Source organism: Atractosteus spatula, chromosome 5 (genome assembly GCF_055471065.1).
Source record: "Atractosteus spatula isolate fAtrSpa1 chromosome 5, fAtrSpa1.hap1, whole genome shotgun sequence".
Classification (NCBI taxonomy): Eukaryota; Metazoa; Chordata; class Actinopteri; order Semionotiformes; family Lepisosteidae; genus Atractosteus; species Atractosteus spatula.
Genome location: NC_142710.1, coordinates 17,473,472 through 17,497,913, shown reverse-complemented (window position 1 = coordinate 17,497,913; position 24,442 = coordinate 17,473,472). Strand labels below are relative to the sequence as shown.

The 24,442-nt window shown below is 41.1% G+C and overlaps 1 protein-coding gene across 1 annotated transcript in view; it reads left to right on the top strand.

Moving 5' to 3' along the window:
• The first annotated feature begins 17,452 nt into the window (after positions 1–17,452).
• pald1a (phosphatase domain containing paladin 1a) overlaps positions 17,453–24,442 on the top strand; it is a 63,678-nt gene continuing 56,688 nt past the window's right edge. The window contains exons 1-6 of the mRNA XM_088916513.1: positions 17,453–17,593; positions 20,813–21,010; positions 21,298–21,400; positions 22,097–22,276; positions 22,968–23,132; positions 23,629–23,789. Of these exons, the coding sequence (XP_088772639.1) occupies positions 17,532–17,593; positions 20,813–21,010; positions 21,298–21,400; positions 22,097–22,276; positions 22,968–23,132; positions 23,629–23,789 (869 nt within the window). The 5' untranslated portion in view covers positions 17,453–17,531. The remainder of the gene's footprint in view (positions 17,594–20,812; positions 21,011–21,297; positions 21,401–22,096; positions 22,277–22,967; positions 23,133–23,628; positions 23,790–24,442) is intronic.

The window sequence follows — 24,442 nt, the reverse complement described above, 5'->3', positions numbered from 1 at the left end:
TTGTTCCATACCTTAATTCAGGGGTCTCCTACCCTGGTCCTGGAGAGCTCCAGTCCAGCTGTTTTGTATGTTACTATTACGTCATTTTCTAAATCAGTCTCTAAAGATAATGGAACAATTCCATTGTGCTCAGTTAAACAGGTAATTTGTTAAATGAAGTAAATTAGAGATGATTAAGGACAAAAATCTAAGAACTCTTCAGCCTTCTAGGACGAGGATCCTCTTAATTGAACCGATGACATGCTTACTCTTATTTGTAGTTTTGATAACTAAGATCTTTTGGGGGAAAAAAAAAAGTCTGTCTTTTCAAGAGCCTAAAGCCGAACTCTACAACAGCAGGGCCGTAACTCATTGAAAAGGCAGCTGCTGCTGTCATTTCTTTGCCTAGCCTTCAGTGGGCTTCCATTAGGCTCACCGTTGTGGAGTCTTGTGAACCTCAGACATTCTGAAGGTTGCAGCGGTATTTAAAAATCCCTACCAATCAGTATCTCCTTCACCAATGGACATGCTGACTCGGCTTTGAGCTCAGCTCCTGGAGACCCCAGCCTCTCCTGGTTTCTGTTCTTTCCACTCTCTCCATTACATAATTGGTCTAATTGTTTAATTGTTTATGTAATTGTAATACTTCTCACCAGGCCTTGGTGTTGTATAGGTGACTTTAGTAAAGCAAATGTTTGGAGCCAACAACAATGAAGGCAAATTAATACACGCCTCAGAACCTAATTAATTGTTTAATTGACTGCACAGGCTAGGACAAAATCCAGGAGATACTAGAGCCTCCAGAATTTGAGTTTGAGTTCTTTGGCCCAGGAACTGCTGCATTTGCAACAGGGCATTGTTTACTATTGTCTGGGTGTAGATTTTGCTTTGGGCAGAGATTTCTCTGATTCATATGGTTGCAAGCGATTTTTCAAGAACATGCCTTGAAGATCTACAGGAAGGAAGGAACAGGTGTGGCAGTGTTAAACATCATGTAAACACCAATTGCCAGACATGCTCAGATTGGAAATACCCATTGTAGATGAAAAATGAAAGCACATTTTTTAATTCTTGCCGACAACTAGGGGAACTACATTATCTGAGCAAATGAAACATTTGTCTATGATGCATTACTGGCTTTTGTAGCATACTACTGAAATCAAGCTGTAATCACTTGTGACAATATATTGAGTTTATGCAGTATCGAATTTGTTGGGGAAAAAAAAAAGTTTTTTTTTTTCCTTTTATTGACAGAGCTACGGAAACTTCCAGATGAAACAGATCCATGTTCCTAACTCTCCTCTCTCCTTTATTTTTCAGCAAAGGAGCAGTTGTGGTGGCTGAGGGCTCTTGTAAAACCCCTCAGATGCTTCCTCTTTAGTTTCAGGAGCTGGGGCTTTGCTCCGGTCCGTTTCAGAACTGGGGTGCAAATATCGAACTAGTCCAGATTCTTACAGTCTCCGTTGTGGCATTACTTTGCAGTTTGCAGCAAACTCTCTGCATGAAGCATAAACAAATCCTTAGTCTAGCTTCTCTTTAAGGTAATGTTTTGCCTGACCAACCGGGGGTGGTTAAGATAAGCAAGCACATGTGCTGAAACATATTGCAGATCACTTTTCTTTGCAGTATGCTATAAAATCATTTCAGAGTGTAATGAAACTTTTACATGCAGTTTGCCTTCTCATGTTTTACAACCCGGTCAGTGCCCAACAGTCTTAAAATTCACTGCTGACTCATGAGTTTATTTTCCAATATGTCATTTTATTTTAAAAGTTTTTTTTTTCTGTGCTCGTAAGTGCGGGGGCTTTGAGATCCAGCTTAAAGTCTCTTTTTTTGTTAATGTCCTATAGAATTACTATGTTTCCTGGGATTAGCATGTTTAACTTTAACCGCAGCGCCTGCAGAAATGATCCAGAACTACACCTCTCAGTATTTGAAGGCTTTTGTAAAACAAAATCGCTAAAACAATTAGGAAATTCAAGGGACGTCATATTCCCGATTGATTGCAGGTTGTGTTTTTGCACTTTGCCTCTCATCATGCTTTGCAGATGTTTACATTGTCTCATCAGCATCAACAAAGGAAGTGCTGGTCAGCTTTGGGGGCATCATGTAACACCACCACTCACAACCCTGATGGAACTGGGGAATGAGGAGCTCATGGGCAGTCTGGGCAGCCATGTTTTGAGAATTTAGGATCACCACCTATGTTATTTGCCCACCCAGTTTGGAATCACCTGCTGTGAAAGCACAGACAGGCTTCCCAGCCCCACACATGCCTCAAGCTATCGATCTAGTGATTGTCGGCGTGTGGTGTCCCTCGCTTGCATAGCTACATGAGGGAATGTCCTGGTTGGGTCGCCCCAGCCCTGACCAGTGAATCCAGCCCTACCACTGCTGAGCCTGAGCCTATCCCGATCGCCGTCACAGTTGGTGAGCAATATGACCCAGACCAGAGCTCGTTACGTCTGGATCTCGGGTCCCAGCCCACACTCAGGTTGAAGCCCCATTGGTTGGCAGAGATACCCGGGGAGGCAGTGATAGTATTTATCAGCATCAGACAGTGTGAAACAAGCTTGCTTTGTCAAGCAATGGGATAAGGGGACCACAACCGTGTTACAAAATTGTTAACACAGACAAACACCAGAATGACAACAGTCCCAGCTGCCAGGAGTGTTGGAATAAAGTCTGATTCTTAAAGTCTGTTCATGCAAGCTGGAATGTAATTTGTCAGACAACACTTCCTTCTGCCACTGGCTGACTTCCCCTATCAGCACCCTCTTCTGTGCACAGCAGAAAGACATTCTTGTGCTCTGCACAGACAAGGAGCCCGTGAATACCCAGCCCTCTGGAAAAAGCTTTAAAGGATGTGTCTCATCAAGAACTGGAGGCTTCTGCCGTTTCTTTTTCCCTGTTTCAGTGCGTCTTTGCTTACCTTGGGTTACACGTGGCTGGGGGCTCCATCTTTTATGGCCTGGGTGTGATAAGAGGTCTGCTGTTTGTAGGTGGTTTTCTGTGAACCTGAGTGAACCTGCACAGGTGGGTATATTGGTTGGGGCAGTAGATGCATTGAGAAATAAAAAGTTGAATTGGTACTCTGATGATAATTGTTGAGTGGTTGCATACAGTACATTCCTCCTAGAGCTTACACAAGTCTGATAGGTGTGTCACAAATTGACTCAAACTAACAAACATTGAAGACCACAGGGATTTCTGATTAGTCTTCAGTGTTTTAACCTGGTGATATACAACAATAAACACATAATGATAAATAATAAATCCTATGTTTCAAGAAATTTTCAACAAATGTAATTTAAAACTAGGGAACAGATGTCTTTGAAAATTGTGTTTGTCAGGATCCTAACCTTGAACAGGCTAGCAGCTAGCATATTTGAAGAGGAAGAGCTCTTGATTTTTATAAGCCATCCACACTATGAAGAAAAAGAGTAAGCCCCATCCTGAAAGACAATAGATAATAGTTTCACAGCACACAGAAGGCTGATTTATTCAACTGACAACAGAAGTAAGTAAGTTAGACATGTAGCCTAGTCAGAACTGAAACATAACTAGATAATGTTCTCTCTCTGGGGAGGAGTAACAGAATTAGCATAGGTCTTTGCTGAACAAGCCAATTTATTTTTAAAAAATCATCTTCTTCCTTTATTTTTTAGCCCCATGGTATTTCTTGCTCATGAATGTTCTTAAGTGAGAGCATTTATAAAATATCCGTCTTCTTGAAGTGTGATGCAATCGCCACACTTTTTTTCTTCACGTCTTATACAGTAATTGGCATTCAGGTTCATTCAGGTGCTGGGTGAATCTGGAATCTGGCTTCATATTGCTCTGCGAAGTGGGCTGTCACGCAGCGGGGACTGTCAGCTGACTCTCTGTCACACACAACCCTCTCACGCCTTCAACTTTTGAAGCGTATGAAGTCGGAATTTGCGAAAAGCATGGTTTTAGATGTGTTCAGCTGTGTTAGAGAGCACACGAGGAGCTTGTTCGGGCTCTGCCCTTGCTTGGGTGTGCTAGGCAGGCTGTTGCCAGGAGGCTGCGCTTGTGATTGGATGCTGAGTGGCTGTTGGGTAAGGCTCACAGAGTCCTCCCCCACATCCTCCTGCACACAGCGAACTGCTGCTGAGATGTCCGGATCTGCTTCAGTCAGCAGAGTGAGTCTCTCTCTCTCTGAAATAGCTGGAACCATTCAGCTGAAGGGGTATGATAATTGACTCCCCCTCTTTGTAAGGAACTGCTAATGATGTCAGGCAGCTTCAGTGTGCTGGAATCGCAGAGCAGAGAAAGCTGACAAGTGACCGTAAAGATGGATGCTTGAGTAAGACTTGGACTGCACAACTGCTGTTTAATTTTTTTTTCTACTTCCTTCTCCAAACTCTTAAAATCTGGATGGTATCTGGGAAAACAGTGAGACAGGTAGTGTAAGCCGGTCTGTATTTCACTGCTTCTCTTTCTGCTGTGCATCTTGGTTTACACGGTTGGTACCTCAGTAATAAAGAGACTGATGCCTTGTGTTTCAGCACTTGATACACTTTGACTATGTTTTGCATCTGAATATTTCTTGGTAGAATTTGGATCAAAACCTTCCTGTTTTCTGATTAAAGACCAGAGAATCTGCTCTTTAGTGTGCTGTAGTTTATGAGCCCAGGTTGGGCTGGGGCATTTATACTTTCTCAGGGGTTATTCTGCCTATCAATCCAATGTTCACAGATATCTGCTTTTATTCTGTTGTTTATCTTTGGGGAAAAAAAACACGATTGTGCACCTTGTTGCTTTTATTTGTTTTAAAATGGTTGGATTTGTGTTTCGTACTATGTGTGGCCCAGAACGCCTAAGAGTAGGCTTTTACTGGGCGTTCAGGTTTAAGAGTTTTTGGACCTGGAAATGCTGTCACAATCTATACATTTCCCAGTCAGATTGAATTTAAACGCCGGGCAATTTCAATAAGCCCTTTCCACACTCTTCTCCTCCCCTGACTAAGGGATGTTATCTGGAGTAGTTTGGGGAGTGGGTTTTGAATGTCGTGGAGCCTCCGTTGCCTGCCCCTTCACAGAGATAGATCATTATTCAAAACCCACGGTCCTCGAACCTCTGACATCTGAGGGCGATCTTCTCACAATGTTTGCTGTTCATGGGTCACTTTTGTTTTTTAGCTCCTCTTTAAAGGTGCATTTTGACAACAGCAGGTTAACACCTGCAAGACGAAAGGCTAGGGAAGGCTCTTTTAAGAAGGAAAATGTGTTCCTGTGATATTAGGAGCTCATCTAGCTGTAAGATTCTCCTTTCTTCACTGTTGCCAGTACTGAAGCCCAAGCTTAGTGTCAGCTGAGATTTGTCTTGAGGTAGGGGAATGATCGGAAACGGGCGGGTCGAGAGTCTTCCTGTGACTTTGGGGGAAATTCATTCCTTAGTATCTAGTTATATAGTACAATTTTGTACACAAACCTCTTATTGCCATTTAATGGCATAGCTCCTCCTCGTTCTTCTCTCTCGTTTGAAATATCCAGCTCTAACTTTCCCAAGCAGCAGTTCCAAGCATGTGAGAGGATCTAGGGAAGGTGACTTTCATTCATCTCAGTGCCCCCGTTCCCACCTCTCCACGACTCCTGGCCGTCTTCTCCTGGCCAGGCTGGCAACCTGCTCAGAGGCCAACCAGAGAAAGGAAGAAAGAGGAAAGGGCAGCCAATAACAGATTTTTTTAAATATTCAGTCGTACAAGCAAGCAAGCAAGCGCACTCGGGTACCAGGGTGGACGGTGTCGTCACACTCTACAGTTCCAATCCTCGGCAACAGCAAATTCAGTTGTTACCGTTTGGAAAGGTTCAGTTTGTTAAAAGTACTACAGTGTCGATTGCAGGATTGTACATCCATCCATTTTCTAACTGCTTTATCCAATTCGGGGGGAGGCTGGAGCCTATCCTGGCGAGCAGAGAATGCAAGGCGAGATACATCCTGGATGGGATGCCAGTCTATCACAGGGCACACACAGACACACACACGCACCTGGGTCAGCCTTACCAGAAGCCAATTAACCTCCCAGTATGTCTTTGTCCCACCTGACTCTGGGAGGAAACCCGTGGTGAACGTACAAACTCCACGCAGATAGCACCCCAGGAACTGAACCCAGCGCTGCTAACCACTGCAACACTGCGTCACCTTGGGGATGAGACGGAGAGCTGCAATATCTCTTTCAGATAGGATGGTGTCTCTTAAGGGTAAAGGTCTTAAGCAGGACTGTGACATTTGGTGATCGTTATGGCGGAAAGGTAGAAGACATCACATTTCCCAAGAGTGACTTTAGAAGCTGTTCAGTAAACCACATCGCCATAGTCTAAGATGAAACATATGGAGATTTGAGGTAGTGTATCACAGGAGAATCATGTAAAACAGTAATGGAAACGAGGTTTTGACTTGACTTTAGCTTGGAGTTATCAGAATGAGCTTGTCTTTCCTGGCTGTGTAATCACCTCCTTGGCAAACCTCCTGGTCTCCAGAAGCTCAGCGTGGCAGGGCAGAGAATCAGATGTTTTGCATATTTGACCAATCACTAAGGATTAACACACTGCTGAGTTTATTGTATTTGTAGTTTTTTTTTAAAATGGTCTCTTAAAAGGATTAAATACTGGGTCTTCTGTCTGAAGTTTTATAATTAAAGTAGGTATTATATGTATTATTTGCACAACTCAGGAACAGTCAGCACTAACCCTTTCTTTAATAACGAAAAACCACGCACAAGCTGCGCATTTTTCCAAAAACCCTTCATAAAATATCATATTCTTTTCTGCTTACTGGTGCAGTTTGGAAATGCATTGTGGCTTGACATGGGGCTTTTTCAAATTAAACAGCATTACACTGGGCTGTAAATCATAGGGGATAAAATCAGCTTCCCAAAATAAAAACAAATTATAGACGTGATTTTTTTAAAATAGATGTACAGTCTACTTTTAACAGTGTTTAACAGGTCGTTTTCAAGATAATTTGTGTAGTGTTTTCTTCTCACTGGTGAAGAGAAAAAAAATCCAATGTTAGTTCTGGTGTGAGAATACTTCTTGTGGGGGAAGGACTGTTAAACAACTGAGCAATTATACTCAGGACTCGTGCCATCTATGGGAAATCAGCTGCTCAGTGTTCTTTCTGTTTATGAAAAATCTGTATTCCTGGGGAATGCGTTATAAAGACAACCAAGATCCATTATGAAAAAAGGGATATCATTGTAAATGGTAGAGCGTATCCAACACAGTAAATAGTTTTGATAACACAATTACCACTAATTTATTTTGTACAGTAATCGAAAGACATTGTCAAGGAAAAGTGATCCTGTTATTAAGCAGAGGATTTGTTTTGTGAAAGGATAGAAGCTTCAATCATCTAAAACTTTCTATAAAGTTTTCAAGGCATATGGCAAGATTTAATGAACATTTAACCATTGCATTAATGTTATAAAGCTCCAAATCAGCAACACCGATACATTTACTTGTTAATTGCGAAGGGATAGTGGCTATGGACCAGAGAATTGTAGAGGTGAATTTTAGAGTGCATAGCTGTATTTTCCAGTCACACAATGCACAGTTTCATCATTACAGCTCTGTGTGGTGTTCCTTGGCCTGTTCTGCTCTGAAGTGCCTCCTTACAACTGAGCGCAGAAATACATGAAAGTCAGCTTCTGCTGTGTAACCATGTGAATGTGGAGTGGAGCTGCTCTGCTAGCTCTAGGCAACCATTAACAGGCAATGTCACATAACAGGTAAACAGCGGGATTCGTAATTGAAGCCCTGAAACTAGGGAATCATTCACTTCTCACACCAAAGAAGAAATGATCTTGCTATATTAGTAGGTCTTTTTTTATAAAAGGGGACAAAGTCATGGCAATATGTGTTACCACACCGTACTATTTAACTGCATTGCGATTCCTAATGGTTTATTTGTCCTTTTCTGTCGTTTGAGTGTTCATTGAGTTTGGACAAATAGCATTGTCGAGGATTTTCTCAGTCACTGTGAATCAGAGATGCATGCTTGTGCAATCAAAGTATGTTTTACTCAATGTCATAGACATCCCTTTTACCTTTTGTGCAACTGCTGCCAGAGACAAATTAGGCCATGTATTGGATGTGGTTAGTGCAGGAAGAGAGGTACAGTACATGCCGAAGGGGTTGTTAATGCTTTAGATACATGGTAATGAAGAATTCAGTTGAATAACAGTAACCCAACTGCTGGTTTGCAATTTCTGATGTCTTTGCCTGCTTCAGAAGTATTGGTCTTGCATTAGGATGGCTTTGTATCTTTGACACTGTGTATACAGTATGTGGTTGTGATTTATCAGGCTTCTCTTCAGCAGCTCAGATTTTACCGTAATGTCAGTAGTGGGAGTGGGAAAATAAGGGTACCAAGAATCGAATAGCGTGGAAGAAGTATTTGCAAGTCACAGCTGACAGTACTGTTTAGAGCAAGACCAGAAAAGCCTGTTCAGGGCCTGTCAGTCCCTGGGATGTGCAGAAACATATTACATTTCTGATTGTTTATGTTGGAATTATGACAGCAGCATTACCACCTTCTAGCCTGATGTCATGACATCTTGGAAGCTAAGCAAGGCTAGGCCTGGAGAACTGGTTGCTCTGGGCCAGAATTTCCAATCCAGTGCCCCAGAAAGGCGATCAGAGATGCAGTAATGTAGGAAGTTCTAGTGTCTGGATGAGACCTTAAACTGGGGTCCTGACAGATTTACTTTGTAAAGGTCCCAGTGCACTGTTTGAAATAGGATTGAATGGGTGCTACCCTGGAGTCCTGGCTATATTCCTCTCTGGGCTCGCCTAATCTGACAACTGTGCAGTGGGGCTGGTGCAGATTGGGTGCTCCATTTCAGCTATGGATGAAGTGTTATATAAATGCGATGAATTATTATTATTAAGACATTTGCAGAGTCACAATGGTGGTTGGATGAGATGTTTTTGTGATTGTAATAAGGTTAAGAGCTGTCTCAGTGTCAGGTCGGACAATCTTTGCACTTAAACCAGTATTCCTAAATTAAACATGTAATAACTCAGGATTAAAAGATAAAATTGTTTACTTAAAACTAAATGCAAAAATAGTTCAGTAATTGAATTGGGAAGTGGGTGCCGGGTTGTGTAGAATCGAGCAGGACTGTATGAGCTCAGGGGGAACTGGTTTGTGAATACCTTTGTTCTTGTTGTCACAATAGTCAGTGATGTCCAGGGAGCCACAGATCAGAAGGATGCTGGATGAGGTTTTAGACAAACAGTCTGGAACCCCCAGCCTGAAGATTCCACTGGTGGATGGGCCACCCATTCTGCCAAACTTGAGATCACATGGTTTGCAGGACACATGACAGAAGTACATCTCTGTACAATGAGGCCCTTTGTTCTCTGTGTTAACCCCACAACTTAAGTTATATCCTCTGGAGAGATGTTCCTTTTTAATGCTGATGCCAGTAAACACAATTGAAGCCTGCATTTACTCTCCAAACCATTGTGTTGTGCAGAATTGTTTTTCTGTTGTTATGTGTCGTAGCTCTGGAAGTCTGCCTTTGAGAATTGAACTTGTCGTATTTTTGTCATTTGTCTTTTCTTAACAATGAGGTGCTGGGCTTCTGCGGTCATAGGAATTTCAAAATGTTAGTCTGGTATTTTAAGAGGCAAACATGGAGAGAATGCAACATTTTGTTATATGTCTAGTAAATGCATTTTGTAGTTACATGTTGAGAAATATCCTTCTATCATATATTCTCTTGTGTTATAGTACCAGAATAATGCTAATGGATTTGAGGCCACCCTGTTTACATCTAATGGATATAGTATAAATGACATTTTCTGTAGCTTTTATATTATCATGTTTTATGAACTGTTTTCAGGATGGGTAAAATCAAGCTTAATCTCATCAATCATTTGGCGACTCTCTAGATGTGAGAGGAAAGACAAGCTGTGCCAGTTAATAGAAAAGTATCAGAGCTACTGTACTTCCAGTGAATCAGGGCACCCTGCTTCAGTGTCTTTTGCTTTCTTCTTTTAATCTATTTTTATCACCAGCCATACCTGACCACATCTGCAAACGCTCTCCTCCCCAGCCCCTCCACCCAAGAACATGTGAATGTTACAGGAAAAGCGGCAGGGCAGGAGTCTGCAGAGACGAGATGGTTCTGTTTGAGCATCTAAGTGGTTTAACAGAAAGAAAGTCAACAAGGTTGCGAAGAGGAAACGGCGCTCAGTTTGGAGCTATGAAGTAATATCCGCGTGGCTTTGCGTGGCTCTCTTCTGCCTTGTGTGCTGGCTGTGTCCGGTGTTATAACACATTTATTCGGCCTTCTGACCTTGGAAAGTGCAGATGCTGCCTCTTGGGTAAGAGAGCCTTAGCTACTGGGATTTGCTTCAGATTGCCTGATAGCCACTTCCTATCAAGGTGCGCAACCACTTCCTGTACTGTAGATTCACCATTTGTAACTTAACTGCCTGCAGAGACTGTGTCCTGTGATAAGACGGTGCTTTTTAAACTGTTTCTAACTGTAGTACTGTGGTGTCACCCAACATGTGGATAATGTTTTTACCTCAGGGCAGAAATGTTATGGATGAAAATGTTGATAATGAAATCTATTTTGTGAGTGGAAAGGTTAAAAAAAACTTAATTTGAATGTAATGTCTTTCTTAATTTAGACTCCAGTCCAGGGGCCATCTGCATATCTTTGGGACTTTTTCATTTTTGAAAATGGCCTGCTGATATTCCCTTTTTTAACTACAAACTTCAGAGAAATTTGACTGACAGATGTGTTCTTCATTAAGGATGAAGTTTGACGAGTCCTGAACTGTTACGTTGTGAACGGTATAAACACCAGCTGGCAGCACCACACCACATTCTCAACACCAGTTTGGACATGCTTGTTACAGTGCACAGCAGCACTGTGTGCTGTCTTAAACTGCATGCCCGAGCTCTCCTTGTGCAAATGCCTGTCCTTCTTTTCTCTCTAAAGTTGTCTCCAAGCCTCACACCCGCAGCTCCAACCGCTACAGAGAGCGTAGAAAGAGGGCTGCTCTGATACACCAGCCAGCCATGTTGCTGGAGCTGAAAGAGGTGGATGAGATCCTCAGATCAATGGACGGGCCAAATTGCCTCCTCTTGTGTAGGACCAGTCTAATGTCAATTGTTCTGTCACTCTGCGTTTATATGTTCCTCCAGTGGCATCTTACTGCCTTCCCCTGCAGTTGTCTTCTGTCCCTTTAGCAGCGTATGTCTTGGTTTCTCAGATCTGAGAAGGGTGACATGGGACACACCTGGTCAGCACCTGCCCTGACTCCGCGATCCTGTGCAATATACTGTGCTGCTCTCCACTTTTACTGATCGCGTGGGAGTGGGTCAGTGGGTCAGTAGGTTTTGCAATCAGGTGCCGCGAATGTAACAGGCTTGGTTAGAAATAGTTCTTGTTCAATATATTCTAGACAGACTAAGAAACCTCATATTATAAGGAGAGCAGTGGTCCCAGTGGCATTAAAGAGAGCACTCACCCAGAACTTTCCAGACAGAGGTGATGGGGCTGAATGTTTGACAAGCTACTGTGATATTTGTGTCAATGTATTCTCAGTAAGGACTCTTGATGCTGTAGGACACTGACCAAAGGAATCACTTCTGGTGTTTCTTCTGAAGCAAAAAGCCTTTGAGCCACTGTGGATTTAAAGGGTACTGTGGAACGTGTCCTTATCGTTGCTTTCATTTGCCACAAAGACCATCAGTCAACAGAGTCACAGAGGCTCCTGAGAAGCTTAATTGAAAATTTTCAGTGCAGATACTTCATACAGAGAAAGCTTTTGCTGCAGTTGAATTGGGTGACATGACAGTTAAAAAAAACAGTGCATTATTTTTCCTGTTAACTGTATTTCTTCCATTTTTCCCTTCTAACTGCTCAAACATATAGGAAGTTAAAGCACTTTTTTCATTATTTCTAGAAAAATTAACGATAGGAAACATGATGATGATCAAATGTTGTTGTCATAATCATCCACTGCTTTTATTGAAGGCAAGAGAGTATTTTGTCCATATAAACTCTATATGCCGTAGGTGTACTGTAATAATGCAGTGTTTATCATATGGCGGTTTTATTAAACTTCTGAACAAAGTGTTTAGTTTTTCATTTTTTTTCCGTCCTCGAATATTACCAGCATTTGAATTTTCCTTCAAATCCCAGAGATCTGTTTGGATAATATACCACACAGAAATAAACACGTTGCTCAGAATAAGGAGCTTCAGCATCCTTCCTCTTATTAGTACAGTCGCCGACAGATGCATCCTGCAGCTGCAAGCGTCTTCCTGTCTGAATTTAGATCCTTTTGTCTGAAGCTCTGTACAGCAAAGTTAGTACGCTGCTGGAATTTAAATAGGCAGTGTCTGACAGGGGCTGTGCTGGCTGTCGTGTGGCTTCATCAGCTTTCTCATGTACTAACTAATGGATAAACCACTAGTAGAAAATCTGCCTATATTCCATTTTTTAAAGTGTAAAACAGACATTGTGGCGCATCAAACAGGTTAGTATGGCTTTTAAAAACACCTTGCTGCAACAAAGCTTGCATTTAATTTATTTAAAATATCACGTATTTCATCTAAGTCCTCCTGCTGTAGCCAGAGGAAGGTTGTCTGCTGTTGTGGAAACTTTAAACTGTAAGGTTACAGTAGAACATATGGATAGACTTGAAATTCTGAGATCTCTGAGATTCTGAGATTTTTTTTCTAGGACTGCATTTTACTGGAAACTTCCTTCAGTCCACTGGAAAAATGTCTTGGTTCAAGACTGGCCTACTGCAATGGAAACTATGTGTGAAACAGCTGCCATATTTATGTCTAGGTCATTGTGCTCGTAGGTGGTAGAAATGTCTTTTGAGAACAAACAGTTTTGATCAGTGTAGGTGTTTGCTGTAGTTTGGTCTCCTCAGCTTGCTTCATTTGTCAGACAGGTTGTCTGTGAGCACTGTGATAAATGTTGGTGTACATATTTGAGTGATCTTACACAACACTGAAACAAACAGAAAAGGCAACAGCATTGGGACAGATGTTTTTTTTGTAGTTCTGCTTTAATTGTACCTGTACTTGAGGAGTAGTATTGAAAATGAGCAATTTCCGACTAATTATCACTACTTGTGATTTTAAAGTTTGAGGTCCGATGTAAGTACATAAGAATTGTCAGAACCAAAGAAAAGGATTCCTTGAATATCCCCCATGCCATAGTATTATTTGTAATGCAGTGTTATTCAAGATTATGTAACATTTTTCAAAAATTTGAGCTCAAACGTTGAGACCATGTACTTTCTGCTCCAGTGCAGAAGCACAGTTAGAGAAAGTAATCTACAGGGTTTTACTTTTCATCCCAAGCTGGTTTATTTTCCTTTTCTCTTTTGACTTTGTTATTTGCATTGCTCACCATGTCCTCCTGCTGATGTTGCTTAGGAAAGAGTTGATTGGGGGAACTGATGCTGTACAGTGATCAGAGACCTGCTGGGGACACGCTCTCCACTATAGCTGTTGCATGAGTGAAGAATTTCAGTGTACCTTCATAGCCAGAATACCATCTCCCCCCTTTTCAGAGCATAAATCAGTGTATTTCCCTTTCATGAGAAATCAACGAATGCCAAATCACAAACTCGCACTGCTACTTATTTCCCTGCTAGCAAATAAAACTCAGCTTTCGTGACAGTGAGAATCATGGAGCAAAGTTGTAAGATGCTTGAACATGGACTGAGCCCCTTGTGAGTATATGGAAGTCTAAATAATCCCTCTCACTGGGAGAACACATTAGGACAATGAACAGAAATGCCTCTCTTGTTGTCTCCTGGTGAGCAGGCAGTTTTTTTCTGTCCAAAATATTAGATTGGCATATTATTTTGGCTTCATGCAATCTCATTTTATTTGTAAAGTATTGTAATGAATCCTGTTTTTTTTTTTCATAACGAGAAAACATCAGACAGTCCAACAGCACAAAAGGTCCCAGTGATTCAGTTCTGGGCATTTTTCATGCCCATGTGAGTTTTTAAAAGCAACTTACTGGACCAGGACAGTGCTCCTGGCTTCAGGAACACATTTAAATGGCATTTCTGAGGATCCCCTTGATTGACTCTTCGGAGGATGTTTCAGGACAGAGCAATTTCCAAGGAGATGGAGGTCCATCTAAGGTGCAATATTTGTGCGTGTGTGGCAATTGTGCTTATGTATGTGCATTTTTGTGTGTGGGTATGCATGTCAGGCAACCATTGTCTGCTGCAGAATACAAAAAATATGTTTTACAAAGCATACGTATGGGGTGCAGCCTTTTTGTGGTCCTCACACTCATTGCAAAGTTATCAACAGTTCTGTGCTGTCCGCAACCTCATGCTGAAAAATGGTTCATATCTACTCGCCAATAAAATATACTCCGCTGTTGTGTTTTTTTCCCAGTTTCATCAGGGACTGTTGATACATTTATTTTCATTCAGACCCGTTTTCTGATTTGGAAAACCTGCTTAGTTTCATTCAGCATGTTATCTGTGTGTTTACAGCTTGCTGCATGAGGCACTTGTGATTTTGGTCAGAATTTGGCATTGACACTTTACCCAAAATCAGGGACTTTGTATTGGAAAATGATCACACGAGCCACTTCAATAATATAATAATATATATTCAATAAAATGACATTAAAATAGGCCACATCTCATCCTGGACTGGATTGTGTAGTACTAAGCGTTCTAGAGGGCATGTGACTCCCCCCTGGTCCATCACAGGAATTACCCCCTAGCTCCACTTACACAGCTGGGTGGACAGGAGCCACAGGAGTCAAGTACCTCAGTCAAGGTACCACAGCAGTGTCAGCAGCAGGGACTCGAACCCACAACCTGTTAGCTCTGATACCAGAGGTTCCGCCCCCACAGGGTCCTGCAGACCCCTGTGTGTCCTGGGGAGTGGTGCCCTGATGTCCCCTTACCTTGAACTGGGAGAGCTGTTACAGAAAAAAGCATTTAATTGCTGTAAAGGGGATTCTCACTTTAATGGCGTTCCAAAAAGCAAGAGATTGAGCCAGATTTGTGCCTTGTAATTAGGAGGATTTGTTGGGGTTGATAATGTTGATTTATCAAAATTATGAGTGAAAATAGTCTATTATAATTATGCCAACAATCATAACCTCAGCTTCAATTTGTTATATTTTAAAAAGGGGTAGTGAATGACACATTGCCCGTTATTTTTGGTGTAGGTGAACCCCAGATATTATTATGAAAATGTATAATTGCAGTTACTCTTGTTTTTTTATATGGTCTGATTTGCTCTTATGTCATATAATTTCGCGATGAGTCATGCTGGAATGCTGGCCACTTAGCAACCACAAGTGTTTTATGTCTTTTTTTTAAATGCTGGCCCTGTTTATCAGGCAGAAACATTTCTGGACTTCAGCGAGGCTGTTGTGGAAACACAAAACCTGACTTTATTTTCCTGTCAGGTTTCCCCCTTAGACAGTGCTGGTTAGTCAGAATATGAGTTGGATGAGATTTGGTAAAAATGTCATTATTTTGCCCTCTTCTCAAATGTATCTGTGAAAACTGACAGATGAACAGAGCTGAAGTCTGCCATTCAGTATGTAGCTCTAAATGTTATTGGAGTAGAGAAAGTGTGCATCCTGTTGATTCTACTACTTTGATCATTTTTTAACTGAACAGCACCTCTATATTCTTTTGGTTGTGTGTTCTTTTTCTATGTAAAATATTGTGAAATAAGTCATATAACAGATGACAATGGGTATGCCCATGTAATGGGAGATTAGTAATGTTTCTTATGCCGCAAGTATGAATACTGAGATTTACAGGCTGTTGGTTTAATGTTCCGCATAAGGAATTTGGAGTATCTATGGCTTGCATTCTAATTGTTTGTGGCTGTTAAAATTCCTGCGATGGTTTCAAATGCATTAATCCAAGATCAGCTTGAACAGTCTGGCCTTTTCTTCGAGTAATTCCTCTCCTGGCAGAGGATCAGAACCTCTCGGTAAGTCACCATGCATCTAAAAAATACTGCCCTTGATACTTAGGGGTTGTGAAATGCTTATATCTTATGTAGATTTCACCCAAATGTGGTCAGGCCTCATCTGGAAAGCTCACAATAACAGATAGAGACATTTTGAATGGTTTTTAAAGTGGATCATTTGGATTCAGGAGCCTATCACGATGCCAGCTGTGAGCTCCTGGCTCTTGCTTTTCCACTTTCAGCTCAAAACATTTAAAATTGGACTCGAGGTGCAACTCTACACTGGGATGCTGATGTGCGTTTGCATGCAAGAATACTGTTTTCCCACACCACGTGAATTTAATACTTAAGTGGCATCTTCACAAATAACCAAGGACTTACATGTTTTTTTCTGAAATAATACAGTGCAGCATGCAGAAGAAAGGGCCCAATCGTAAGTAATTGTCGTCTGTTACTATGGCTGGAAGTGTAGAATTAAATTCAATAATAGTTTATTGTTGATATTTGCACAATTCAATTCATGAATAACAAACTTTAGTTTGAACCTAACTGGAATTTAAAGTCATTGCCTTCTTTTTTTTTTGTCAGACATACATGACCTTTCATGTAGTCTTTCTTTATTTGTTTATTTGAAACTGCCTGTCATGCAGCAGTACAGAAAATATTTTTTCCAGTAAAATATCCACAGTGCCACCAAAAGAAGTCAAGTAGAAAGTGCCTTTGTTCTGCCACTGTTCAGTAAAGCCAGCAAGCATAGAAGCTCTGCATTTACACGCTTGACTGGGCTTTTGAATCCCTGGCAAATTCTTTTAAAAAAAGCCTTTGGCTCAAATAGAAAAGGAGTGCCAACAAAACAATCTGTATGATTTTATGGACAGAAAACACCTGAGAAAAGTTCAGCTATGTATTATAAAATCATTTCAACATATCTCATACTTTACTGTTTAGTAGTTGCACTGTTAAATTAGCTCTGATTTTTATTGCACTTATTAAACCTGCAGTTTACAACACACAGTTGTAAGGCAGACCTTTTCCCTCAACTGTTTTCTCTTAACACAGAGACCTTTTCACAATTTCATAAACCTCTTTCTAGAGTGTGCACCAAATACAGACCTTGCGTTGAGTAAAACGGATTTTCATTTGTGGAGATACTCACAGAACGGTTCAAATTTTCCTTGAAAAAAAAAGGGTCAAATCAAGTAATGAAGAGGAACGTTAGCAAATAACAATAGAAAAAGCTTCTGGTCTTTGGCTGTTCCTAAAGGACTCAGAGCTGACAGTGTTGTCTTTATTTAAAGTGTCCCTGTGCAACTCGCAATTAGCGCTCCAACCATCTGCTTGCCAGATGTACTTTATTGGTCCTGGTCTCCTTGGCAGAGGCAGGCTTTAGCTGATCTTACAGTGTGCAGAGAGTGGGAGGGATGGCCAAGTTGAAGTGCAGTAATGGGAGGTGTCTGGAACTCCATATGAGCAGTTCCTCTTAGCACCCTGGTCACTTGTGAGAATGAGGGAAACAAGTGTTCGTGGAAATGTAGGAACGGGGAGGAAGTGCTGAGCTGACTTTGAGTATGGCTGAAAAGAGGCTTCAGAAAGGAGGAGAAGAGAGCCTGAGCTGCTCGTCCACAGTACCGTAAGCAACACAAGTTTTTGCTCATGGATGTTAATTGGTTGAGGCCTTTTTCAGTCCAGACTTTCACCGAAGTGTTCATTTAAAACTGTAAAAGTATAAATTTTAAAAGTTTAATTAGAAAGGTTAAGACGATTTGAATGTTTTTAATCAAACAAAAAATGTATGTGAGTATATATAAACAGGGATGCAGACAGGAAGTATTCTGTACTGTATACACTTATATGAGGATAGCAAAAGCATTTCACTAGATTGGCTCAACACTGATATCCAGTTGTGCAGCAGCTGTGCAGGCAGATTCTGGAAATTCATTCAGGAGAAAACTTGGGACAGCAATCTGCTTGTCCTTCCTTTCATTTCCGTCCAAACAGGTATCTCTGTACTATTGAACAAATTTCTGCTCTGAATTTTTGCTTTTCTGAAATTCTGAAAAACCTGAAAACTCTTGCTGTGAAAATCCTCATTGTATTTTTTATTGATTTCTTCAACATTAAAATTAAGCCACTGTACCATTTGTTCTTAGAAGCTGAGGTCTTTGATATTTGCACCGGATTGCACAGATTTAAAAAGTTTTGTGTGTGAAATTTACTACAGGTGTTGATGGACTTTCATCTGCAGTACAGTATGGTTGTTTTCTTTTGCCCTGAAGGACCACAGCAGTACTGAGCCCAGGGTGTATTCTGCCTGGTGCCCATTGGTTGGGGAATCACAGTGTGAATTAAAGCAGTATCCACTGAAAAGTGTTGTCCTTACTCTACTGCTGGGTTCAAATGTAGATGGAAAAATCTGATAAATGTTATGAAACGCATCTTAAGAAACTGATGTTTTTCCAAAGCTTCGAAAACATTTGTGTGATATATTCAACAGGCACAGTGAATATGGCTTAGTTTGTGAAATATTGTCGCCTTGTTATTTATCGGGTTCCTTGGTGTTTGAAAGAGTTTACAGACATGTCCCCCAGGATGAGTGTGCAGTGCGTGCTACACTTTTTTGTATCTGGTGTGTGGCTGGCAACAAAATTGCAGCTGATTTTTCTAGGGATCTTTTCAAAGTAAGCAACATGCATTGTTTGTTCCGGGGCAGAAATGTAGAATCTTAGGGACTGGCCTGCTACTGTGCTCACTGGTGGCTTATTAGCACTGGTGGCTTATATTACAAACATCCCAGCGTAAGAATGACACAAAAGCTCTCTATTGCTCTCAGAGTCAGTGCAGTGAGTGCAAAGAGGATCATTTCCCCACGTATCAGTGAACGGCAGACAGTGCCATGTCTTTCTTTGTATTTTCTTCAAATACTCTTGTCCCATATTGTCCCAGTGTGTGCTTTTGATGTGTGAGCATGCGTTTAATATATTGTCTCAAAATTTAAGAGCTGCAGTGAAGATTTCAGCAATATTTACCGCTCAAACATAACGACAGTGAAATGTTTTCTAGGCGTTTTATAGCAGCGTTTTGAATTCTAGACTTGTAACAGGAATGTCATGCACTCAAATCCCAGAAGAGACAGTGCTGATGTACGCTTAAGGCAGGTACTTCACCCAAACTGCTCCAGTAAATTACCCATCTGCACAAATGGGTCCAAATGCAAGTTGCTTTGAATAAAAGCTTCAGCCAAATAAATCAGTAGGTTTTGAAATCAACATGAAGTGGTGTACATTGCCTTGGTTATGTGCTGTGAACACCCGAATGTCACAAATCTGCACTTAAAGAATCTTCCACTTTTTTTTGCATAGCTTCTGTATTTGGGGACTTTCCAATGTACTAATAACGAAGTACTCGGCAAGCAAATGAAGAGAATAACTGCAACCCCTGCAATCTTCTTTTGAGATTGTAATGAAATTATAAGTGCACATTTTCTAATGATAGGTTTTGAAGTATTAAAAGATGTTGGAAAGAAAGTGGAAAAAGTGCTTTTTAGTTTGCAGTTCTGTTTGTTCTCATTGTGTGTGCTTCAGCTGTTTGCAGTAGATTCACAGGTGACTTATGCTTACCTCTCCACCCAGGGCCATCCTCGCCACAGAACTCTCATTACAGCAGGCGGGGTGAGGTTAGCAATGACTAACTGCGTTAACCACTGTTGGTATCTTCAAATAAATATTTTGATCTGGATATTCCACCAGCTTTTATGCTGTTATAAAAGCAAACCACTTTTGTCTTTGTGCTGCTTGAAAAGTTGTTTTCACCCTTGTTTTGGTCCCTCTTTCGACTTTACTGATGCTATGAACCATCTAGACCTCTGTGAAGCTACCGTTTCTGCACTTGGAGAATTTGTGGGTCACAGGCCAAGTAAAAATAACCTGAAGTTTGGCTTGTTCAGACGAGATAGATAGCTTTGTTTATCTGCAGAGACTGTAATAGACCTGTTTGCTTTGAGGTCTGGAGAAGCTGCAGAAATACTTTGATTATATTGAGGGGTATTGGAAAAAGGCTAACATTTAACATCGTTTTGGCTCATTTTATCAACTGTGTCTCTTTGTTAATTCTGCTAGTATACGATTCTCTCAATTTTTGACATACAGTAAAGTCAGCTCTGTTAAAGCTGACTGTGTTCGAGTTCTAACACGATAACCTACTGCCAGGAAACTTTTGAAACAGCAGGTTGCCAGTTGCTGACTGGTAAAGCAATAAGCATTAGTGAAAGCAGTGAAGAACCAATGAAGAAAGCAGTGTATTGCTTTTTTTCAGTGGGTCTTAATTTGCATTTTCAAAGTGACTTGCAATGACTGTAGAATTTAAATTAGGTCTAAGGTGCTTATAAGAACAAAAGTGCGCCTAACAGGCTTCCCTTGTGTCACTTACATTGATACAGTGCAAGCCACGTTGTCTGCAGAATTTCATTTCTCCATTTCCTCTAGACTTTAAACATTGATCTGAAGAGTTAACCTCTTCTACGCTAACCGAAAATCGAGGCCTAAGAGGTGTAGGTGTGTTGTTTGCTGGTGTAACGGATATACCCCTGCGTACAACAGGGATCTCAGCCGCCCAGGCTGGGGGGAGTTCTCCTTCAGCTCAGCTGGCAAGTTCCCTGTTGCGTGACGCCGGTGACCCGGGTTCGCGCCCAGGCAGCGAGGGACGAACTGGCAGGGCAGGAGCGGCAAGGGCAGAAACCCCAAGAACCGTTACACTACACTGGGGTGGATGCTGGTCAGATCAGTGTGAGGCTCCTTGGTTTCCTTTTCACTATTGTGTGCCTCAGTTCAATGTGCTGTAATGTCCTTCACAGCTGCGTGTGGATTATGGGTACAACTGCCAGTGCAGCACAACAGACAGTTGCAGTAGCACCTCCATATGAAAGTATCCATGGCAACGGGATGGCAGACAACAGGCGGTCACTGAGCATTAACTCCTTTCAGACAGTCAACATCCACAGCAGCAAGGCCAAGTCCATCATCACCAATAAGGTGGCTCCTGTGGTCATTACGTGAGTACAGCTTTGGATTTTAAGATTTTTTTCACTGTATGCACCGTGAAAACAACAATACTATAATATTCAGTCACATTTTACTCTAACAGCATTTTACTCTAATTCCTTCCTAATAGTTTTACTCTTGCAATTAAATGCTACACTACAGCAATAAAGATTTTTATTTCTATTTTTCATATATATATCTTATCTCATGTTGAAGCCACTCTGTATGTCTGTTTTTGTTTTACAATTCACCTTTTTTTGGCCTTAATATTAACAGATAGCTTTGATGTATTTTCTAGGTACAATTGTAGACAAGAGTTTCAGATTCACGATGACCTTTTCAAAGCAGAATACACCCTGGGGCGAATCTCGGACACAATGCCAGAGCACTACCTTGTACAGGTGAGGAATCGGGCTGGGAACAGAAAGATAGTAGCTCAGCCATGAGACCTTTTATAGATTTGAAAGGGCTTAAATGCGCACCTCTTGGAAATGATAATTAAGCTACAGCAGGAAAGAAAAACTAATAGTAGTTTTTTTTGGAGATATTGGTAAGATAACTGGATTGTTTTAGGGGAGCCCACTAACTCTTGTTCAGACCACTTCCATATGTGGTTTATGGAAACATGGGCGGCACTAGGACGCATGTGTGCTGTCCTTATGCCAATGCTAAATAAATAAAATAAATTACATTCATTCTAAATGTTTAGAGCTGAAGTATAAGCCACCAGGATTAAACAGACATCTGCTGTTATATGGGTGGGCTCCTATGTAGAGGTTTCATTGAAGTGTTTCCAGAAGGACGTGTGTGATTCTTACCACACAGGTGGGGAGACCAGGAAGCAATGTGTGTCTAAAAGAACCTGGGCACTTTTTAGGGCAACTGAAAGCTTATTATAGTGAGCTTTTCCCTGTCCCTGCTCACTGCTGCCGTTCCTCTTGTGAAACAAGGGAATGCCGTGCATACGCCGGCCATGCAGATAAGAGGAAGCAGGATGAATAATTGCTTAATGGGAGGAATATAGCAGAAATTGTATTTAAAACTTGTTAAAGTAACCACAATATAATACCTGTATTTTTGTGTATCTTCATCATCAGGGTAAATACTTCATGGTGCAGGATGTGTACAGCAAAGCAGATGTCCTGAACACTACTGGAAGCTATGGAGCCCCGAACTTCAGGCAAGCCAAAGGCAGCTACCCCTTGTTTGGAATGGGTCAGCCCAGCCTCAGTGGCTTCAAACAGGTTCTACAGAGACTGCAGACACAAGGGTACGAGGTCAGTAAAGCCACACAGTACCTGCTGATGATTTCATGGCTTTTTCAGCACATGTAATGGATAAAAGAGCCCTTTGCTTTTTTTTAAAATCAAAGTCTACACAATAGGAATGGCTTATAGAAGCCTTTGAATTTGAATGTTTCGTAAGCAGCAATTTCAGAGCTAACTTATGTCGTTGGATGGCTTTGATGAGAAGATAACTTTTTCTCATAGTTTTGTGGCCGTTTAGGACTATTACCATATTTATTAGGTAAGCAGTGTTTAACAGTTCATGTAGTCTGCCTATGTTCACTGACATCCTGTTGATGATGTGAGGGAAACAGGTGTCTTCAGGATTCTTTCAAAATGGTAATGCGGTATTACATTGGTGCTTTTTAATAAGTTGAGTGCTGAAAAGATAGCCTTCAGTATATTTTGTTTCATATTTACGTAATATATACACATATGCAAGAAAAAGGGTGCATTGCCTGTTCATATTTAATTCCAGAAATGTAGATATTTATAAGTCTTATAAGTGGCTTCCTTTATAGAACATAGTATTTATAGTGCTTCCATAACCAGAGCACAATAAACTCCAAGACGATGCCTTTCACTATAAATAAGTTTTCATATTTCATCTTAACGAAGTCTTTGGCAAAAAAAGATGAAGTGTGGGATGGAGCCTGATTTTCTCTTTTTCCTTTGTGAGCAGGAGGTTATTTTCATCTGTGTCCGTGAAGAGCCCGTCGTTTTCTTACACTTGGAAAACAATTTTGTGCCATACACCCCAAGGAGGAAAGAAAACCTCCATGAAAACCTGCATGGACTTGGGAAAGATGTCAAAGTCGAAAAGCTGGAGCTGTCCATCAGAAAGGAGGTATGTGCGTATGTTCTTGCTGTTTTTATGTTTCCTTGCTAATCAAATTTGACAGCTGTCGTGTGAAAAATTATGTGAGGCCGTGGAAGTATGTTTGTGGAAATCTACATTTTGGAGAGAATGTGGACGTGGTAATCCACGACAAGAGAATTCCCTCAATCAATGCAAGAGAAGAAAGTGGGAAGAGGAATATTTTGGGAACCATCACAGTAGTGCTGTCAAGGATGGTGTTGGGAGCACCTGGTTGGACCCTATGCGGCGCTGAGACTGTAGGGAGTAGCTAGTGATTGGTGTCCAAATCCCAAAGGCAAAAGGCAAAAGTCATAGTCGAGGCAGAAGAGCTACAGTAGGTCGGGTATCACAAGAGTCAGGTCAGGAGTATCCAAATCCAAAACGAGAGGCGAGACGAAGTCGAAGCAGGAAGAAAACAATTTAACAATTGTTCACAACAATAACAATTCAATTTAACACTTACCTTTCTACATTTTATTTGCAGCTGTATGACTTTGCGAAGCTCAGTGAAAATGTATATTATGTCTACAACGACATTGAGCACTTTAAAGATGAGCCTCAGCACATCACCATCACCTGTGAAGAGGACATTCATGTGACTGAAGAGGTTTACAAGAGACCTGCCTTTATAATGCCTTCATACAGGTAGTGTGCGGCTTTGACTTTCACTCTGCAGGTGCTGGACGTCTGTACGCTGGTGTTGTTGAGTGAAAGCCATCAGGAATGACTGAGAAGAAGCCTTCCTGCCAATTTTAATTTGATCACATTCAACAAATGTCAGTGATGGGGCCTGGGAATCAGAATGTGACATTTATTTGTGCAGATTGTGATAGAGGCTTCTGCAGCTGGTCAGACAAGATTGCTGAATAAACAGTCTGAGATTGATGAGGCGAGTGATATTTGAAGGGTGTTGATTTTCACCGGGTACTACATTATATAGCTGCCTCAATCTAAAGTTAATCCTTAGAAGTGTTCCTTTTGTGCAAAATGACCCATCCCTTTGAAACTCAGCTAGCCTGGCTTTAGCTCCAGCTTCAGGGATTTCTCTGTACTTCGTATTTATTGTGTAAATTGTTTCTGCAAACCTGTGATTTAATCCCTGTCGGATGGGTGATGTTTTGCTGGAATGTTGGTAAATTTAAAGCAGAGGACAAAAATAGTACTTAGGGTTTTTAAGAATACATTGGGTGGTGGCTCAGCATACCATCATACATAGAAACTTAAAATTTAAAAATAAATGTAGTGAATCTACATTTAGAAGTCTGAGAAGGGCAGACTGTCTCCTTGAGTTTAAGGAT